Here is a 19,116-nt window from a genome sequence, read left to right as displayed (position 1 = left end):
AGTCATCCCAGCTCCAGGAAATTTGCTGACTTTCAGTCGTGGAGTCAGGATGACTAAACCAGGATGATGCACTCCAGACCATCATGTGCCTTATCGGGGTGGACTGTGCTGGTCTGCACTTAGAGACTTTTCCCATCCCCTACCCTTAATCTCTCTGTTCTGCTTTCCTCTCCCTCCTAATGGAAACCTCGGCCTGGCCTGAGATGTTAAAACGGGCTTTGGGATACGAGTCCTCTATCTCCTCAGGTGATCAGCACTTGAATAAACCACTGTCCTCATCAGCACCTGTCTCACGACTTTGGCTTTCATTGTGACAGGGAAGTGGACCTGTGCTCAGTTACATTATGACTAGTTTATGACTGACTTTCAGCCATCAAATGAAGCAAACATTATGAGAGAAGGAAATTTAAAACTGTGTTATTTATTTCATTGTGGATATTTCTTCATTAATTTTTTGAGATGCTGCATTAAAATAGTTATCTTGATTACCGAATTTTTTTAGTGTCTCATAAATATCACACCCTAGATAATGGTCCCACCTGCCTTATCCTGGGCCCAGCCCCAATCACCTACCTCAATAACTGCTGCATCCACTTATCTCTCTCAGGAAACACTACAGACTCAGCCCTCTGATGAGCACATAAAAGGAACTGGTCTGATCAGCAGGACATCATCTAACAGAACCAGACTATCACTGATTGTCAGACATTAATCACTAACATACCTGGCTGGCAACTGCTACATTGTTCCCATGTTTGGGTCTTAGGGTACTGCAGCGCAGCTCCTCCCCACTGGAGGAACCAAACCACCTGTACTTGCCAGTGACTCCAGATGCTCTGGTGGAGGATTATAATCCACTCCCTTCCTTTTATAACTGGACATCCACATGCCAAACATTTACATTTTTCTTAATGCTCATTCAAGGATTTCACAGTCATAAGCATTTTGCGGGGAACTATGATACTACCATTTGATACAAATAAATTTTCATCAAACTCACAAACATCTACAAGAATAGTGTTTTTTAAAAAGTGTAAAACTGGCTGGTGTGGCTCAGTGGACTGAGTGCTGGCCTTCATGAACCAAAAGGTCACAGGTTCAATTCCCAGTCAGGGCACATGCCTGGGTTGTGGGCCAGGCCCCCAGTGGGGGGCACATGAGAGGCAAACATACATTGATGTCTTCTCTCCCTTTTTCTCCCTCCTTTCCCCTCTAAAAAAATAAAAATAATAAAAGTGTACTCAACTCAGTTCTTTTTAAGATTAGGAATCATTAGATCAATACATTTTAGAGCTGAGAGTAAATTTGCTAGTTCTTAATTCCAAGACTGACTGGAGACAGGGAGCAAGGCACAAGATGGTCATGCAGCTTTCCAATGGTCATGCCCAGAACTTGACCCCACTGGTTTAGATGTAAGACCTCATCCTGCCCTATGCTTCCAAGGTCAGGGCTCCTGTAATCACCTTCCACCGGCTCCCAGGTCTACCTCAGGCTGTGCTTTCTCTTCACCAGGCAAAAACACATGGCGTTCTCAAAGTCAGCTTTGTTCAAGAGCCCAGTTAGGCTCATTCTCCAAGACCCCAGACCCCTCCAGCTCTCACCTCCAACACCCTACCTTCATCACAGCCTCAGTGTGCTCCAGCAGCCAGCCAACCAAAGCATGGCCTGACTCATGAAATGCAACCACCTTCTGCTCTTCCTTTGAGAGGATCTTACTCCTTTTGGCTGTCCCTGGAAGAATACCCAGGACTCAGTAGTTCTGCCCCACCAATAACCCTGTGTAAGCATGCAAGAACCTTCCTTGCTTGACCATGCAAGTTTTTTACTGTGTTGTTAAAGTGAGATCTTCACAGTACATTCACATCCTGGGGCTGACCCCACCCACAACTATTCCTTACTATTACTCCAATTTGAAGGAAAACTCATTAGGTAGGAGAGGTGCTGGAGGGGGCCATGTTTGTTCCCAGTTCCATAAATGGTAGAATACAAAAAAGCTCTTGCAGGGTTTGTGGGCGGGGCTGTAGGGCTGACAGGATTAGTACAGGCTCCACTCCAAGCTCTAGGTTTCTTGTTGGCTTTTCTCCCAGAACTAGAAGGGTAACTGCAATCCTTGTGACTCTACTGTTCTTTCACCCTTAGAAGTTGACTACCTCTTGCCTTGGTGACTTTACCGTACATTTCCCCTGTTCAAATTACTGCTGAGGTTTTCATTCATCCACTGTCCCAAATTTGCCAAACATTCTCAAGTTTCCATTTTACACAACCTGAATAAGCTCTACGTTTAGGGTATTTACTATATCATGCTACTAGGATCATCTACCATATTTACCATAAGGTTATAAATTCTTTCTAAGATGTACTGGTTGTGGCAGATGAATCATTTCAACCAGAGCTTACTATACAAGCCTCTAAACATGAGATCACAGCCTCACAAGATGGGCTTTACCTGAACACAAATGTGTTCCAGCTCAGGCAGACCACTCCAAAGTAAGGATAAGAGAGCTTGTCTTTTTCTAAGCACTGCATACACTGGAAGGGGCCTGGGGGCAGGGTCAGTATTCTATTAGTATTCTCTTTGGTCTTTCCTGCTATGATATTACTATAAACTATCAATTTCCATGTAAAAATGAATGGCTTATACAAAACCAAAATTTATAGTAAGGAACAGCAACTTTAGTTCCTTCTATCTATGTAAGTTTGCTTCTTTCCTAAGCTGTAGGCTGGGAATCTGGTGATATTTATTCTAGCTTTCAACTCAAACTGAGGGTAATGGGAATGTGCTTCTTGTGGGGACAGCTTCAGACAGAGGGCTCACTACCTACACACAGGGTACATGCTTCTCAAACACCCGTAGGAAGGACCAGTTTCCATCTTTAAACAAATTTTCAGTGTCTTGGCTAACACTTTTGTTCTGAACCCTGTTCAAAGACAAGATACACTGCTCATGTCTGGATGTTGCCACATGGAGTTATGAAAGTTCTAGATGTTTTCTCTTAGCTTTAGTCCTGCTCTCATAGAAGTCCATGCACGCCACTTTGAGCAGCAGCGGTTAAGTACTGCCAGCAGCACCCCACCCCTCTGCTACCCAAACACCTCTCCCATTCCTGTCTGAGCAGAGCACAGGGGTTTCAGCAGAGACAGAGCTGACCAGGAGAGCACACCCCTCAGCAGGCACCCGCCTCGTCCTTGGGCAGTAGCAGTGTAGACCCCTGACGACATGCACACTGGCCTGTCCCTTTATAGTTGGCTCTCAGGCATCACATGATGGCTAATGGGCTTAGTGCCACTCACATTTGGGTTTGCAAGAGCCTTTTATATTCCTATTTGAAAATCTGCTCTTAAGCAAATTTGCAGTATTTTAAACTGTGCAAAAGTAAGTCATCTTGTAAAGTCCTCACTTATAAAAAATAGAAATACTTTACGTATTTCTATTCTTTGCAGATAAGGTTGACCATGTGATATTTAAGCCTGACCGGCTCCCTCCACCCCACCTGCAACTTCACTTTTGGGATTCATGCCTCATACCTGCAATGACGCGTTCCACGGCGTACTCAAAGTTAAATGTGTGGACAGATGTGTGCCCTTCCCGTGCAGCGTGCAGAGCAGCCTCATTACAGATGTTGGCGATGTCAGCACCTGTCAGCACAACAAGGGAGGGCAAGGGTGTTGGCTCTGCTCCCTCAAGGATCGAGAGGAGGGAAGGGAAGGAGGGGCACCCAAACAAATGAAGAGGGGTTAGGGGGAGGGTGCAGGGGGAGGCATGGTGAAGGCCAGGTGGCAGGGCTCAGGCTCTATCCAATCCAAAGAGCCATCTCTTCACATTCACTCCAACCTCTTTCAGTCTGTCTGCCGTCTCCACTGCATTGCTATACAACTTAATCAGCACACTTCCATGTACCAGCTGTTTTATTCCCCCTAATAATTCATATGTGCACCAATGAATGAGAAATTAAAGGTTGTCTAGTATTCAAAAGATTCTAGTTAAGGACATGAAAAAACTCAAAAGAAAAAAGTACATTACCCTTTAAAATTAGAACCATACAGAAAAAAAATCCTTCTCTTTTCTGTTGAAATTTTGTGAGTTTGGGCCAAAATGACAATTGTTAGGAGGCAAAATCTCAACAGATTGAGAAAATGCTCCCAAAATACCTTGATTTCTGATATCTGTGTCAATGAATTAAAACTGAGACCGTGAGGGAGGGCAGCAGTACACCAGGCAGTGACAAGACCTGGCCATGGCAGGCCCTGGGGGGAGCAGCGGAATCTCGCCATCTGAGGTGGACAGGAACTGAAGAGCCTGTGTGCGGGGCCCTAAAGGCAGAACTAAGTCTGCCCATAGTGAGGACACACACATGAGGCAGTCTGAATGCAGGCGACAGGACCACAGTTGGGTTTTCCATCACTTGGGGAGGAAAAGTAAAGTGTTGTGCAGTTCTTCTACCTCCTGCTGGCTCTGCCTGCACCACCTCACTCCCAGCCAGGCTGTGCTGCCCAGAGAGGAGGGGATGGAGGGCATCTGGGGGAGGCCTGCACTCATGCATGAAGTAAAAACCACTTTCCTTCCACTCACAGGACCAATAAGAATCAGCCCCCGTACCGCTGAATCCCGGCGTGAGTTCTGCCAGACGCTGGGAGTAAAAGCTGCTAGCCTGGGTCAGCTTCAGGCTCTTCAGGTGCTGCTCGAAAATCTCCCGCCTTTCCTACCAAAGACAGGGGAGGAGGACACAAGTGTGGGCCAGCATGCCCACCACGCAGACAGGAGCCATTCTCTGGAGTTTCTTCATTGTCAGTCACAACTGTAGTTTGTGAAACCAATTTAGAGCTGCAAGTAGCATTGCAAAGTGAAAAGAAACAGAAGGAAACAACAGATAATAAAGTGCATCAAAATATCAAGGCTATTTGGTGGAACCTTTGATTCATGCACATCCTGATGTAAACATTTCCTACACAGTCAGGAAGATGGACGGCCTCTCTCCTCCACAGGCAGTGTCAGAGGGCAGCCTCGGACCACCTCTTGGAGCCGCAGTCTGAGAGGAGAACCCAGAATGAGCACCGGGTGTGCCAGAAGCCACAGCCCTGCACCCCTATGTGTGTACCTCCAGGAACAGTAACCAGCTAACCAACCATTAGGTCACCCTCCAAGCCCTGTTCCTATCCATGCAGGTTCCTACCACACACGTAATCCATATCACTGCAAGCTGGGTCTCTGCTCCCTCAGGGGCCACAAAGGCCTGGCCACCCAGAGGTGAGCATCCAACCTGAGAGGGAGGAAGCTGGTGCGGCTGAAAGGTCACCAGGGCTTCCATCCCCCTTCCGCCTGCTTTCGGGGCATCCCCACAGCTCATGCTCCACAACCAGGCACCAAGGCCTTGAGCTGGACAACATGAGAATTCTGAGGCTCTCCAAAGAATATGCTACAAAACTCAACTGGGACCAGTCCACTCAACCCCAGACGCTTAAGGATAAAAGCAAAATAACATAGGTAAACAAAAAGTAAGCTGCAAAACCACAAGAAGGGCAGCGAGCTAAAGGAGGACTGGACAGACAAGCACCACAGGGAATGAGAAGCTGCATCTGGACCAAGGAGGGCAGCCTCAGGGCACACTGACCTGCAGTGTGGGGAGGTCGATGAAGACGTGTCGGTCCAGTCGGCCTGGCCTCAGCAGAGCATTGTCCAAAATGTCAGCTCGGTTGGTGGATGCCAGGACAATGACATGGTCGGTGGTGCCCATTCCTGAAGGATAGACAGTGGCCTTTATGGTGGGAGTCCCCAACATTGTGGCCTTCCCCATGAGGTTCAAGACAAAGGACAGGAGAGATTTCCTCCTAGGGGCCACAAGAAAGGATTATAAGCATTGACCTAGGATTGATCCTTCTCTGAGATTTGAGAGGAAGGGAGAGAAAGGGGGGCGGGGGTGGGGAGAGAATTGATTTGTTCCAATTCATCGGTTGATTCTTTTATGTGCCCTAACCAGGGATTGAGCCTGAAATGTTGGTGTATCAAGACAAAGCTCTAACCAACTGAGCTGCCCAGCCAGAGGCCCGTGAGAGCTTTCTACAAGATCACGCAGGAGCAAGAACTCACCAGTTTTACTTCCCCCGGAGGCTCCCCTGGAGGGAACTGCTAATAGGGCAGACCCTGGGAGCAAGAGCCCTCCTCTCATACTTCATCATTGCATTTCCCTGGGCCAAAGTGACCACTACGGGGACATCTGGGATCTTTTACCTCCCTCTAACACCTGGTCTGAGGCCTAGGCTCTCTATTGCAAGTTTCTCACTCGAGAATTTAAATCGTGTCCACAAACTATCCCAATAAATGGCCCAGATCTGCAACTGCAAAAACACATTTATGAAGCAACTGGGGACTTTGAGCCTCACTGGATATTAGTTAGATTGCTCAGAAGAACTTACTATTTTTAGAAAGAGCCAGAAACATCAATGTGAGAGGAACATCAATCTGTTGCCTCCCATACACTCCCCGACTGAGGACTGAACCTAAAACCTAGGTATGTGCCCTGACCAGGAATCTAACCAGCAACCTTTTGGTATATGGGATGATGTTCCAACTGAACCATCTGGCCAGAGCTGAAGAACTTATTATTTTTTATTTTAAGATTTTATTTGCTTATTTTTACACAGAGAGGGAGGGAGGGAGAAAGAGAGGGAGAAAAACATCAATGCGAGACAGAAACATCAATCAGCTGCCTCTTGCACATGCCCTGGCTGGGGACTGAACTCACAAACCAGGCATGTGTCCTAACCAGGAATCAAACAGGCAACATTTCACCTTGCAGACTGACTGAGTCACATCAGTCAGGACTGAAGAACTTATTTTTAACTTAAGTTATATGATACTTCTCTGAATGTGGAGAAATACATTCAGAGTATGTAAGATTCAGAACTTTGAGTTGGCTTTAAAATAAGCCACTGGGGAGAAGGAACAGAGAGGGAGGTGCACAGGATCTAGGGCTGGACAAGTACCCACAAGGCTGAAGCTTACCCGGGACACGGGCTCACCGCATACTTCTGCTTGTGTGGATGTTTGAAAAGTTCCACAATACATAGTTTAAAAAATAAAGATGCCATGACCTGTCTTTTCCTAACTTAAAAAATTCCCTAATAAATTGACATTGACAAATAAAATTTTAAATCACCTATAAAGTCTTTTAATAAAAGTGAAATGTAGAAGAAACATTACAGAATTAAACCCTGAGGGCATGTCAGGCACTGACACCTCACGGCAGACTGTCATTCACTCCACTCCAGGACCCCATGACAATGGCGAGGGTCCCCACCGAGCACAACAGGACAGGGGGAGCACCCACCTAACCGAGGGGCTGCCACCCATGCCACTGAAAAGCAGCCACCAGGACAGCCCACACTACGTGTCATTTCCAAGAAAATCACTTCACACCTTCAAAGAAATGCCTCACGGAGATGGGGCCCCCGTCTCATCTGAGTCCGCACTCCGGAATGGGATAAGCCAGGGTGCCGCAATGAGTCCAGTCCTGTTCACGCGCCAGGAGTGGAGAGTGCAGAAAAGTATCCATTTTGCTGATGCAAACATGGTGTCTTAAAATCACTCTTTTGAAACAAATTCAGAAACAAGAGCATCACCCACACATGTGACATGTCAGCCTCTCTGCTCCATTTGCTCACACTCCTGTTTTAGGAAAAGCGAAACACTGACATGGGGAACGAGAGGCAGCTGGAGGGAGGCGCCCTGGCCAGATGCAGCCTCACTCCCCGGGAGCCTCCTTGGTGCCAGGAGGACCCTATACCACTCATCCCTGAGTCCTGGTTGGGAAGACCCGCCAGGGCTCACCACTCACATTTCTGAAATTCCTTCCTTCCATAGGTCAAGGTTATAAATAACAGAAATCTGAAGTTACCCATGCAGTGAAAAAATGTTGAAATATGGTAGGGACAGTGGGCGTGGAAGACACAGCAGGAAGGCAAGGGTAGATGACATGTCAGTGAGCTCCAAGCAGAAGGGGGAGTAGTGACACTCAAAGTTCTGCTATCACAAGTCACCTTGATCTCCCCGCATAATAGACCCCTCACTCCCGGGCCTGGTCATATGGACCACAAGGTGCAGACCTCCTAGAATTTAGTTTTTGAAATTTTATATTTTGACAGCCCCGGCCAGGTCTCAGTTAACCAAGTGAGGGTCATCCCAATACACCAAGGTTGTGAGTTCGATCCCCAGTCAGGACATGTAAAAGAATCAACCAATGACTGTATAAACAACAACAAATCGATGCCTATCTGTCTGTCTCTTCTTCTCTAACATCATTTTTTTAAAAAGAAATTATATTTTGATAAAGTTGTAGGTGTACAGCAAGGTGCAAAAAGAGTAGAGTTTCCCAGGTGGCACATTAAGTAACTACAGCACAATGTCAAAACCAAAAAATCCACACAGCATAATCCACAAGCACTGTTTGACATCAACAGTCTTACATGCACTTGTTTCTCTGTGTGCACCTCGTTCTCTGTCATTTTATCATGAGATTCCTGTAACCCCCACTGTGATCCAGGCAGATTCCACCACCATGAACACCCTTCTTTACAGTCTAACTCCCCTCTCCCCGCACCGTTCTAACCCTTAATTTGTTCTCCAGCACTAAAATTTTGTCATTTTTAAAGTCTCATATAAACTGAATCATATTAATATGTAGCTTTTAGAGGTTGGCTTTTTTCATTCAGCATAATTCTCTTGAGATCTATCCCAGCAGTTTTGTATAAGGACAGTTAGTTTCTTTTTATTGCTGCAAGGAAACAAGGATGAGGACGTACCATAGTTTTAACTATGCACCCACTGAAGGGCATGTGAATTGTTTCTAGTTTTCACCTATTACATATAAATGAAAATTGCTGCACAGGTGTTTTGTGTAAACATTTCTCTAGGATAAGCACCCAAGAGCATGTCATATGGTAAGTGTATATTTAATTTCTTCAGAAACTGCCAGACTGTTTCTCAGACAGGCTACACATTTCACATTCCCACTGGCAGAGTAGGAGATCCAATTCCTTCACATCCTCACCAGCATCTGGTATTGCCACAAGTGTTTACCCTAGCTATCCTATTAGGTGAGTGTTCCTATCAAAATCTCAGCAGGATTGCTTGGCAGATATGAACAGAGTTACTCTAAAAGTTACAGGAAAAGGCAAAGGAAGAAATGCTTCCACACTGTTCGCCAAGAGCAAAGTGGGAGGACTCCTCCATTTCTGTTGAGTCTCACAGGGCCGCTCAGCGAAGAAGGCTGTGTGGTGCGGGTGCAGCAGACCTGGAGACCGACGAGCAGACCAGAGAGCCTAGGAACAGACACTTCTCAATACACCAGCTGAGCTCTGATGAAGGTGGAAAAGCAATTCAGTGAAGAAAGCAGAGTGTTTTAAACAAGCAATGTTGGATCAATTGGACATCCATGGGCAGAAAAATGAACCATGACCAAAACTTCACACTTTATACAAGTATTACTGTAAAATGGATCCTAGGTTAAAATGGAAGAGGCCATGTGCATGGTAGCGGGGGTTTTTTAGTGACTCCATGCAGAATCAGAGTTTACATCCTCCCACACTTTCTAACACAGAGGTCTGGACAAACACATCCATCGCAGAGGACACTCAGTGCAAAGCCTTCTTTCTGCCAATCAAACTGTAAAAAGGTGACTGTCTATAGTTTGCTCAGCTGGGCCCAGTGTTCTTAGATGCAGGTGCCCTTCACACATGGTCTGGCGGTCCTGCAAGGCCTACTCTGCCTGACCCTTGAGGTGGGGACTTCTCTTCCTCAGTGAGCTTTTCTCACGACCGGCACAGCATTTGCTCTGCACTCTGTACTTCCATGAATAGAAACTGCTCTTCCCCAAGGAGTAACAAAGACTCTTCAGACACAGCTGAAGGGCTGAGAATGCTCAGTTGTGTCTGTGCACACAGAGACTTATTTGCTACTGGCCTAGCCCAACAACGGGCCTTCAGTCAGGGATTCCGGGCATGAGCAAATCCTGGGGCAGAAGCAGTTCTTTTTATGGCAGCAAAGAGAGGTTCAGCTCAGAGGAAGATGCCATCTGGTAAATGCTTCCTGGTGGGCTCAAGCCTGCCCAGAAAGGTGGTCTCTGTCTTCAGTGTAAAAAGCAATATAAGCAGAAAGAGATAGCCGTGCACTGCTTCCCATGATCCTGAGTGCTCAGTCCCAGTGAGAGCCAGTGAGGGTCCCTTTGTAACCACCAGGAATAATGCTCTGTCACACTCAGAATGGCACACAACCACAAGTGAGGTCACAGACTTTAACCTCATTGTAACATCAGAAAATCATGGCCCAGAGAAGAGAGGACCAGTGTGAACCCTGCAGCATCTTTCCACAGTCCACGAGTATGCCTGTGGTCCAAGGCTAGGACGGCCATGTGTCGGAGCTGATGGACAAATGTGGACATCACTGCATCAGGCAGGGCAGTGGGACTTGGATGACACATCAGGTTTGGACAGCCAACTAATCACCTGACAACTTTCAAATGACTTCTCAAAGCCTTTGTCAACTCAGTTTCACAAAGGTTACTTATTCTTTTAAAGAGATAACCAGCAGCTATCATTAAAATCTGGCACTGCTGATAGCAGAGCCATCACATGCACAGTGCTGAGTCCCAGAATGGTCTGTCACAGCTGACCTCAGGGACTCAGGCTCTGGTACCCCCAGCCTGGCCCATCTCTGCCATCTGCCCACCTGAACCATCAACAGCCAGGACCTGAGGGGTCTTTCAGATTCCTTTAGGACTTGAAAACCACCTCTGGAAGCAATCACCAAAGCCACACTGAAGGCGAAAACCCACTAAAAGATCATGGAAAGCTGCTTAAGAGAAAAGCATTCCCATATGGTTTCTTAAAAGCTGGAGACCCACTTGGGCCCTGGCCAGGTAACTCAGCTGGTCTGAATGACATGCCAATACACCAAAGTTGTACATTTGATCCCCGGTCAAGGCACAAACAAGAATCAACCAATGAATGCAACAAAAAGTGGAACAACAAATCAAGATCTCTCCCCTTTTCCTCAAATCAATAAATAAAAAATTGAAATAAAATAAGAAGTTAGAAACCCATTCATACGCAGTGCCAAGGCATACCATGTCTCCCCTGGCTGCACTGCTGCCCTTGAAGGTGGCACCCCAGCCGGCAAGGACCTGCACTACACTGAGTGCTTGCCATCTTTGACCAAATGGCAAGATGTGGAAATCAACTAGGGACTAGCAAGAAGCTTGATAGCTGAAGGACTGGGCGTTGCAGCTTTTACATTTGCAGTTCACTGTGTATTTCAGATCTGGAAACCTCTAGAATAAGTAATCACAAAAACTGCAAGGAAGATTCCAACTTCTAGCCTTTCGTCCTACTATAAGGGAGGATTTGAACAGAAAATGAGTAGGCGAGAAGCTAGTCTTATTTTGGGTGCAAGCCCATCTGCTGGCAAGGACAAAATTAGAACAGCTCACAGGAGAACCATGATTGTGAGTCACCCAGATAAAGGTGGATCTCCATACTTAGCAGCCAAAACAAATGAAGTGTTCTGGCCAGAGTGGCTCAGTTAGTTGGAGTGTTGTCCTGTAACCAGAAAGTTGTGGGTTCAATCCCTGTTTGGGTGTGGATGCTTATGATTCCCAGTCCAGGAGCCCATGTCCAGGCACATATGGGAAGCAATAAATCAATGGTTCTTACATCAACGTTTTTTTCTCTAAAAAGCAATGAAAAAAATGTCCTCAGGTGAGGATAAAAAAAATCAATCAATCAATCAAAAATAAATGAAGCTTAAAGACTTACTAGATGCAATCACCATTGATACTGAATGACTAGTCTGAAGGAAAAAAAGGGAGCTCTTAAAAAACAAAGTCCTGCAAATTTAATCTAAAATACCACCTTCATAATTTTCATGTGTGCTAACCATAAATAATAATTTATTCTACTGTTAAGTGATATAATATTAAAAGATTAGTATTAAAAAAAGTTGGAGACCCAGAGGATAACTTTTTAATTTTTTCTTTTTATTGATTGATTTTAGAGAGAGGAAAGGAAAGAGAAAGAAAAGAAAAAAGAGAAGTATTGACTTTTTGTTCCACTTATTTATGTAGTCATTGGCTGATTCTTCTATGTGCCCTGACCAGGGATGGGGTGGGAATCAAATTCACAACCTTGGTGTATTGGGATACAGCTCTAACCAACTAAGCTATCTGGCCAGGGCAGAGGGTAGCTTTTTAAATTATAAAATAGTGCCTCACTTGAAAAGCAGATTTCCACTGCCATGGCCAGACACTAGGTGGAGGAACAGTTAGAGTGGGTCTGGCACAAGTGACTCCAGGGTAGGGGTCTCTGGAATCTGGCCTGGAAAGTGCTTCTGAAGGGTCCCCATCTCTGAGGGTATGTCTCTCGACAGCTCACTCTATTTACATCTTTAAAGACACTGAGGTATTTGGAAAACTCCTTCTCAGGAAAGCTGCTGTTCATCTGGAATATGGCTCCTCAGATCTTGATTGTTTGTGCCATAAATAGTCCCTGAGCAAATAATGATGGGAAACTGGAAACCCTTTTCATGAAGATGGTGCCAAAAGCTAAGAAGGAAGCCTCTGCCCCTCCCCAAAGCCAAAGCCAAAGCCAAAGCCAAAGCCAAAGCCAAAGCCAAGGCAAAGGCTTTGAAGGCAAAGAAAGTAGTGCTGAAAGGTGTCCACAGCCACACAAAAAAAGAAGATCCGCATGTCACCCACCTTCAGGAGGCCTAAGACACTGCGGCTCCGAAGGCAGCCTAAACATCCTTGGAAGAGCGTCCCCAGGAGAAACAAGCTTCACCACTAGGCCACCATCAGGTTCCCCCCGACTACAGAGTCAGCCATGAAGACGACAGAAAACAACAATACACTTGTGTTCACTGTGGATGTCAAGGGCAATGGGCACCAGATCAAACAGGCTTTGAAGAAGCTGTATGACATTGATGTGGCCAAGGTCAACACCCTGATCAGGCCTAACGGGGAGAAAAAAGCATATGCTCAACTGGCTCCAAGACTATGATGCTTCAGATGTTGCCAACAAAACTGGGATCATCTAAACTGAGTCCAGCTGGCTAATTCTAAATATAAAAATTTTATACTAGGAAAAAAAAGAAAAGAAAAGAAAATACTACTGATGGAAGACAGAGAGAAGGGATATAGGAGGTCTGCAAGACAGCTCCAGGGAAAACCGTTCTTACAGTGTAACAATACAGTTCTTTCCTCAGCTTTGTTAGAAATTATACTTTAATTTTAAAACTGGAGAGTTTACAGAGCTTACAGAATGCTTCCATATGTATCAGTCCATCTGACCTGCTCAACAAAGGCCTCGCCATGCCGGCCTGAGGCCATCTCCGTCAGAGTCTCAGCACCAGGGATGCGGCAGCAATGCCATGTGCAATGACGGTCACCAAGTCTGCGTTTTTCCTGACAAAAGTGTCCAACTAGCTCTAACTCTGAGGACATAGCACAGCATCACAGTGGGGATGTCCTCTGAAAGGATGGGACTATGAAAATGTTATGGTCACAAAAACCAAGATGGAGAACTCGTCCCAGGCTGAAGAGACCAAAGAGACAAAAAATTAAATGTGTCATGTTGGCTGCACTGGATCCTAAACTAGAAAAGGCACATGCGTGGGCTGAGGCAACCTTCACGGACACCCTACATCTTGGTCACAGCCATGTCAGCCTTCAAAAGCTTGGGGGGAAGGTATACAGGAACTCTTTTGACTGCTTCTGCAATGCATTTGTAAGTCTGGAATTATTTCAAAATGATAGGTTAAAAAAAGTTTTGCCCTTAGTCATGTAAAATCAAAAACACTTTAATTTTTTAAAAAAGATTTTATTTATTTACTTTTAGAGAAAGGGGAAAGGGGGGAGAAAGAGAGGGAGAGAAACAGAGATGTGCGAGAGATACATTGATCAGTTGCTTCTTACACGCCTCCAACTGTGGATCCGGCCCACAACCTGGGCATATGCCCTGATTGGGAATCAAACTGGCAACCTTTCAGTTTGTAGGCCAGCTCTTAATCTACTTAGCCATACCAGCCAGGGACCAAGAACACTTTAAAAGGGAAAATACACAAATTTTGGATCTTTTAGAACCAAAAATACATTGAGGAAAAAAGTGTCTCCCTCATCTACAATAGCTAAAATACAAATAGAATTCTGATTAAAAGAAAAGCTAAAAATGGACCTTACACAGCTGGGACATGAAGAGATATTTGTATGCCCATGTTCCCAGCAGCTTTATTCATAATAGCCAAAAGTGTCCATCAACAGATGAATGGATAAACAAAATGTAATTTATCTATTCAATAGAGTAGTATTCAGCCTTAAAAAAGAAGGAAATTCTGACACATTCAACAACATCGATGAACCCTGAGGACATTATGTTCAGTGAAATAAGCCAGACACAACAGGATAAATATTATATGATTCCACTTATATGAAGTCCCTAGAGGAGTCAAATTTAGAACAGAAAGTAGAGGGTAGGCTTCAGGGACTGGGGTAGGCGAATGGAGAGTTAGTGTTTTACGGGGACAGAGTTTCAGGTTGGGATTAGAAAGTTCTAGAGATGGAAGGTGGTGGTGGCTGCCCAATAAGAAGAATGTACTTAATGCCACTGAACTGTACTCTGAAAATGGTTAAAATGGTAAATTTTATATATATTTCACCACAATAAAAATAAACATCCCATATTTATACATACAAACACAAAACGAGGATCTTACCAAAGTAGCTGTAAAGAAAACAATTCCATGTCACCTTTACTGGGTTGAAAGAAGGAATGAAAGGAAGGAAGGAAGGAAGGAATTGTGTAGAAGCCAGTCCAGAGGTTATTTTCAAGGGTGGCGAACCCAGGACCTCCCTCAGTGTAACAGACGCATCGGTTTCCATGAATGTCCTATTGCCAACCCCCCAGTCTGGGTCACCCTTCAACTAGGACAGCATATAGAGACACAGAAAACATCACAGTCAACTGGGATCATTCAAGGCCGGAGAATTTCTTCCTGGCCTGACCTGCCATTTGTATTCCTAGCAGTTTTTCTTTTTTTTTTTTTATCTACTATTCCCCTGACTTTTTAAATTAAAAGCTGTGCTTCTTGAATGCAGCAAGATGAAGAACAGTTCTTAAACTGACCTTGTTTCTAGCTGTTATCTACTAAACAATGATTCTTTGTGTGCCGATTATCACCCTCACCTGCAGCAAGTGGTAAGGTGAAGAAAAGGTACAGACCAGAGACTGGAGAAAAATAAAATGCCTATGAGCATTAGCGTAAGGTTCTGGAACAACAAACATAAGCAGTGCGATCCAACTAGAAAATGACTGTTCTGAAAGAGTTGAAAACCCCTTCTTCCTGCGCAGAAGCAGCCGGGGAGGGTGCTCACCGTCCATTTCCACCAGAAGCTGGTTGAGAGTCTGCTCCTCCTCTGTGTTGGAAAAGCCAGACATGGTGGTTGAGCGCTTCTTGCCCACAGCGTCAATCTCATCGATGTAGACAATGCACGGGGCCCGGGCCCGGGCCTCCTTGAAGAGGCTCCGCACACGGGCAGCGCCAAGGCCTGAGAGGACACAGGGGACCAAGAAGCAGACAGGTCATGGGAAATGAACCCTACTCTTGGGCCAAAGTCCAGAGCTGCCCAGTAAGGATGAGGAATCTCAGCAAGCGTCCACTCATGCAAACAAAACTAGGTCCCATCCAAAGGAGATTGGAGGATGCTTGCTCCCTGTCCTGAGGTCTCCTGGGACCACCAAAAAGCAGCAGCTTTAAAGAAGATCATCACCCAATTTGCTACATAAACACAATGTTCCCCATAATAGAGGTTTCATTTTTCCTTCTTTATGCCCCCCCTTTCCTCATTAATTTAGCCACCTGAGGGAGAACATGTGAAAGGAGAACGGGGGCTCAGGGTCCAGAGGACCTGGAAAAATAGTTAGGCAAGCCTGTTTGCAGCCCCCGCCCCCCTCCCCAAAGCAATGCCTACCTCCAATGACCTCCACGAACTCTGGGCCAGCCATAGCCAAGAAGGGCACTTGGGCCTCTGTCGCCACGGCCTTAGCCAGCAGTGTCTTTCCACAGCCAGGGGGCCCGAGCAGAAGTGCACCCTTCGGAACTTTGGCACCAAGCTGAAGGAAGCGCTCTGGGCTCTAGAAAAGCAGCAGATAACGTGACAGTAACCACAGGTTTTCCAAATAGAATTTTCAAGAAATGAATCCCCTGAAGGTCAATTCACGTGCTAACATGAATGAACTATGGTGCACATGGTCCTGGGGAAAGCCAGTGTCCCAGAGGTTCTGAGTACAATCAACGATTGACTCTCAGCCCTTCTGCTGGTCAATAACTGCACACTAGCTTGCACTGCCAGTTCAATAGGCACCAGCACATGAAGTGCATGTGTGCTCCACCTCAGCACAGAGAGCTTACCACGCAGCACACAGATCTGATCAATGTAGTTCTCCCCTCTGGGAGAGCACCCACGCCCATCCCCTGCTCAGCACATGAGCTTACTTACCTTCAGATAATCCACAAACTCTTTGACCTCCAGTTTGGCTTCATGCATTCCTGCCACATCTTTGAAGCTGACTCCCTTCCCCATCTTGCCATCCACAATTGTGAAACGAGCCATTTTAAGCTGATTCTGGGCAGAAAGAAAAAAGGGCAGGGTGCTGTGCACTCCCAGAGCTGGATGAGAACTTTCGTGCTGGCCTTGCCCATCCTGCCCCTGCGTCCCCACCTCCCCTCTGCTGGAGGATCTCATGGACCCCCCACCACCACCCCCAGGGACTAACCTACAGCCTCTCCACTCATGCAGATGGCAGTGAAGGTCACATTTCAGACATACAAGGGGAAATGTTTATTTTACATCATCAACAGTAAGAAAGCTGTCTAGCATCTAACAATTTGCCTTAAAAATATAAAACTAAAAACTCCCCCACACAAACTAGGTAATTTAACAGTGTCTTTTGCATAAACCATCTAAACATATTTCTGTAAGATTTTTCCCACTACTGTTTAATTTATTTTTCTGATTATAAAAGCAATTAAAATACAGCCCTGGCTGGTGTGGCTCAGTGGACTGAGCACCAGCCTGCGAACCAAAAGGTCACCAGTTTGATTCCCTGTCAGGGCACATGCTTGGGTTGCCTGCCAGGTCCCCAGATGGGGGTGAGCAAGAGGCAACTAATTGATTTTTCTCTCACATATCGATGTTTCTCTCCCTTTCTCCCTCCCTTCTCCTCTCTTTGAAAATAAAATCTTTTAAAAAAATGAATAAAAGTAATTAAATACAGATGATGTAGTATAGAATTGTACACATGAAGCCTATATTAAACAATGTCACCCCAATAAATTCACTACAAGTATTTTTAAAAAGTAATGTAGTACACTCAATTCTGGGGAGTCTTAGTAGAAATGTTAATTGGTAAGTTTCTGGACATCAATCAAGCCGGAGTGCTAAAGGTCTTAGTGAGGTGTGTAAACTCAACCAACCTACTGTTAAGAAGAAACGCTAAGCAAATAATTAGACAGGCTCTTAAAAGATGCATGCGCATGGAATTCATCTATTATTTAAATACAACAATAAAAATAAACAGCCAAAAATATGTAAGAGTTATCAAATTGGAACACCATGGTGCCCAGGGAGGAAGCACTAGATGCCCTCTGCAGATGCGGCCCCACCTCCCTGGCCCCTCTGTTGATACAGCTAATTGGCCATATACAACCTAATGGGAAGGAGACGTACATGTGATGATGAATGCCACAATAATAGAATACTTTTAAAGTACACGTGGCCCTGGCTGGTGTGGCTCAGTGGATTGAGCACCGACCTGGAAACCAAAGGGTCGCTGGTTTGATTACCAGCCAGGGCACATGCCTGGGTTGGAGGCCAGGTACCCAGTAAAGGCCACGTGAGAGGCAATCACACATTGATGTTTCTTTACCTCTCTTCCTCCTTTCCTGTCTAAAAATAAATAAATAAAATCTTTTTAAAAAAATAAATAAATAATGTATAGTGTGAATATACTTTTGAGAGACAACCTTTAAAATGTCCCAGTGTAGCTAGTAGGGAAACCACAAACAGTCATGCCCAGCTACTGCTGCAAACTATAGAAAAAGCTGCCTGACTAAATCCTGTGGCTCAGTCACCCCACAAGTCAAGGAAAAGGGGCCTCAGTTAAAGTTGGTTACTGTACACCCTCCAGTCAGCCAAGCAGAAGGAAAGATGAACTGCTAAATTATGGCTCCAGGCTGGCCTCCACCAACAGGTGAATTTTCACTATAAACTTATTCAGTTGTTTATAGGAACAGCATCTGGCAAGAACATACACACAAATCCTAAGACTGCTGGCTCAATGAGATGTGATTTGTACAACTTACAAAAGCACTGAATCCTCCTTCCCTTCCCGTCATTCCAGCCAAACGAAAAACATACCACAGGATGGCCAAGCCTACCGCTGTCATCCCCAAGGCATAGAGGGCACTAGTGAGAGAAAGAGAGGCAGTTACAGGGTCAGAAATGGCTGCCAGGAAGCTGATAGTCAAGCCTTACAAAGGCAGGGACAGGGACCATGGACATTTTAAGGATGAGAAGAGCTACCCCTCCCTCTGAGAGCAACTTGTAGAACAAATGACTGTGAAAATGGGTTTCCTCGTCCAGTTCTTACCAATTACCCTCTTTCATAAAGTTTTCCCAAACTATCAGGTTGAGTGGGGAAATCCTGGAGATACAGTATATAATCTTGGTGTGAAGCCAGAATAGCTGATGCTGCCCACTCACCATCTTATCTAGAGTTGTATGATAATTAACAAGCCAACAAGAGCAGGTTTTCATGTTTGATAAATTTTGTTTTCAAAAGGAGGCCATTAATTTTGGTTAGTAAGGCAGGGTAAGCCTAGAATAAAAAGTACGCCCTCGGATGTCTCCCTCCACATGAAGAGGGGAAGCTACCCATCTGCCCTATACCCCTGTTATTCTTACAATAAACCAGAGGTCCAGCCTCAGAACCCTGTGCGCTCAGGAGCCAGTGGATTGTAGAATTTAAAGACACATCGCTTCACAGATGTGCCTGCCATTCACTGAGCCTTATCAC

General features: G+C 45.4%; 1 protein-coding gene across 1 annotated transcript in view; it reads right to left on the bottom strand.

Annotated features, from left to right (window-relative positions):
* Positions 1-19,116, bottom strand: part of SPG7 (SPG7 matrix AAA peptidase subunit, paraplegin) — a 40,774-nt gene that overhangs the window by 7,002 nt on the left and 14,656 nt on the right. Inside the window, exons 6-13 of the mRNA XM_054588970.1 lie at positions 18,404-18,506; positions 16,539-16,664; positions 16,011-16,173; positions 15,414-15,587; positions 5,610-5,734; positions 4,598-4,700; positions 3,526-3,636; positions 1,616-1,731 (exon numbers count right to left, since the gene is read on the bottom strand). Coding sequence (XP_054444945.1) covers positions 1,616-1,731; positions 3,526-3,636; positions 4,598-4,700; positions 5,610-5,734; positions 15,414-15,587; positions 16,011-16,173; positions 16,539-16,664; positions 18,404-18,506 — 1,021 coding nt within the window. The remainder of the gene's footprint in view (positions 1-1,615; positions 1,732-3,525; positions 3,637-4,597; positions 4,701-5,609; positions 5,735-15,413; positions 15,588-16,010; positions 16,174-16,538; positions 16,665-18,403; positions 18,507-19,116) is intronic.

This window comes from Pteronotus mesoamericanus, unplaced genomic scaffold (assembly GCF_021234165.1).
Source record: "Pteronotus mesoamericanus isolate MK-2021 breed Mesoamerican mustached bat unplaced genomic scaffold, CSHL_Meso_final scaffold_165, whole genome shotgun sequence".
NCBI lineage: Eukaryota > Metazoa > Chordata > Mammalia > Chiroptera > Mormoopidae > Pteronotus > Pteronotus mesoamericanus.
This window is presented reverse-complemented; position numbering and strand designations above follow the sequence as displayed.